The sequence below is a fragment of the Rhincodon typus genome, unplaced genomic scaffold, assembly GCF_021869965.1.
Source record: "Rhincodon typus isolate 14 unplaced genomic scaffold, sRhiTyp1.1 hic_rhity00010053, whole genome shotgun sequence".
Classification (NCBI taxonomy): domain Eukaryota; kingdom Metazoa; phylum Chordata; class Chondrichthyes; order Orectolobiformes; family Rhincodontidae; genus Rhincodon; species Rhincodon typus.
Window position 1 is genome coordinate 1 of NW_025975691.1, and position 1827 is coordinate 1827.

A 1827-nucleotide genomic window follows, 5' to 3' on the forward strand; every position below is an offset into this window, starting at 1 on the left:
TACTGCACAGCAATAGGAAAATGTTTACTGTCAACAAAATTTAGTTATTTTTCAATGGGCTCCAACACTGTCATTCAAAAGGTACGAAGGCTATTCCCTCAGAGTAACAGACTGACAGAATTCTACAAATCTGCGACGAGCGTGTCTTAACACATAATCTCAGATACAAAAGTGAAGTTTTAGAGTATATTTTATTCTCATCTTCAGGTAGATATCCTTCCAGAATTTGCACTTGTGCGGGAGATCATAGGTCAATCAGCGATTCCATTATTGACCGGTTGTCAATTCTGATCGTTTTCTGGATCCAGTTCCCATCCTGCACTGATTGGACATGGCAGCTGATGAATTGATTAACAAGAGTGATTGGCCATCATTGATGATGTCATTTCCTGCTTCATAAAATGAGGGTCAGCTCCTGGAGTATAAATAACATCCCAAGGGTGTGACAGTTTATGGTGTAGGTTTTGTGCTGTTCCTAAATTTTTCATTTTGCTATTAAGGAAAACAAACTATTTTTCCCAAGATGAATTCCCAGGTTTGTCAAAACTATCACCAGGATTGTGAAGCTGCTGTCAACAAGCAGATTAATGTGGAGCTCACTGCCTCCTATCTCTATCAGTCTTTGGTGAGTGTTGTTTCTGTGGAGTTAAACATAAATCTGTTCTGTCGAAGTGAACTCTTTCCCTTGCTTCTAATTAAGTTGACAGTCTTGTAGACTGAGTTTTGTGGCTCCTACCTATCTCTCAATTCAGGATGAATGTGATGTTAATGTAACAATTGTCTGTGATTCTAATGTACTCTAAATTGGGTCCCAGTTGGTCTTTAGTGATATATGGGAGGTTGAAGTGATTTTGGAGTTATTTGCCAGTTTGCTGATAGTGTTGTGAATGGTGGTAACTGTCACTTCCTCTGACTAGTGAAACTTGATAGAACTGCTTTAGAAATGAATTGGGACAAACATTGTGGGAATAGAAGCACCCATTGGCTAGTCACTCTATCTTTTTTTTTCTCTCTTTCAAGTATCCTTGTTATATCTTTAATTTTTTGGTGGTCCCAAATAAACATGCTAATGTTGATTTTATTGTAACAGGAAATTGTGATTATCAATCAGCTCTGCTTAACCTGACCAAGCCTATTTGAGGTGAGGCTGTAAATGGTATCTGATTAAGTAGACCTCCCCACCCCCTACCATTGAGGCCGCCTTGGCTTTTTGTACTCACTTGTGAGGTGGATGTGGCCCATCTGTGAAGGGTTGGAGCTCCTCCTACCCACAACCCTGCCATGGGGCTGCTAGAATGTGCTGAGGTTACTGACCCAGTGACAGTGAAGAAATGGAGTTTATTCCTGTTACGACTATCCTGACTTTAAACAAACTGCCACCTTTTTTATCCAGGTGGTGGTGTACCTGTAACCTTCCAAGGGGCAGAATGTGTTTGGAAGGTGTGTTGAAGTAACCTTGGTGAGTGCTGCAGCGTACCTTGTAGATAATGGACACTGAAAGGAGGTGGTGAATGCAGTCCCCATGAATTGGGCTGCTCTGTCCTAGATGGAGTCTGCTTCTTGAAGTGTTGTAGCTCCAGTTCTCCAGATGGAGAATATTCATCACTCTCTGGGCTTGTGCCTGTTAGAAGGAAGCTGTCTCATGACATGAGGATGGAGTCCCTGTGAGCTCCATTTGGGAGGTGGGAGCAGCTTTCATTGAGCCAGTTGTTGGGTTTTAATCACTGACCAGTGTCCCAACACAACTTGCAAGCATGTGCCAATAATAAAATCCCTACTCTTCTTCTTCTTGTAACTACCCACTTGAGCCACAAAGATAAACTGTGC

The 1827-nt window shown here is 41.8% G+C and overlaps 1 protein-coding gene across 1 annotated transcript in view; it reads left to right on the plus strand.

The window, feature by feature from the left end:
- The first annotated feature begins 415 nt into the window (after nt 1-415).
- The window catches only part of LOC109932348 (ferritin, heavy subunit-like), a 7267-nt gene continuing 5855 nt past the window's right edge, over nt 416-1827 (plus strand). The window contains exon 1 of the mRNA XM_048594492.1: nt 416-625. Within this exon, the coding sequence (XP_048450449.1) occupies nt 524-625 (102 nt within the window). The 5' untranslated portion in view covers nt 416-523. The remainder of the gene's footprint in view (nt 626-1827) is intronic.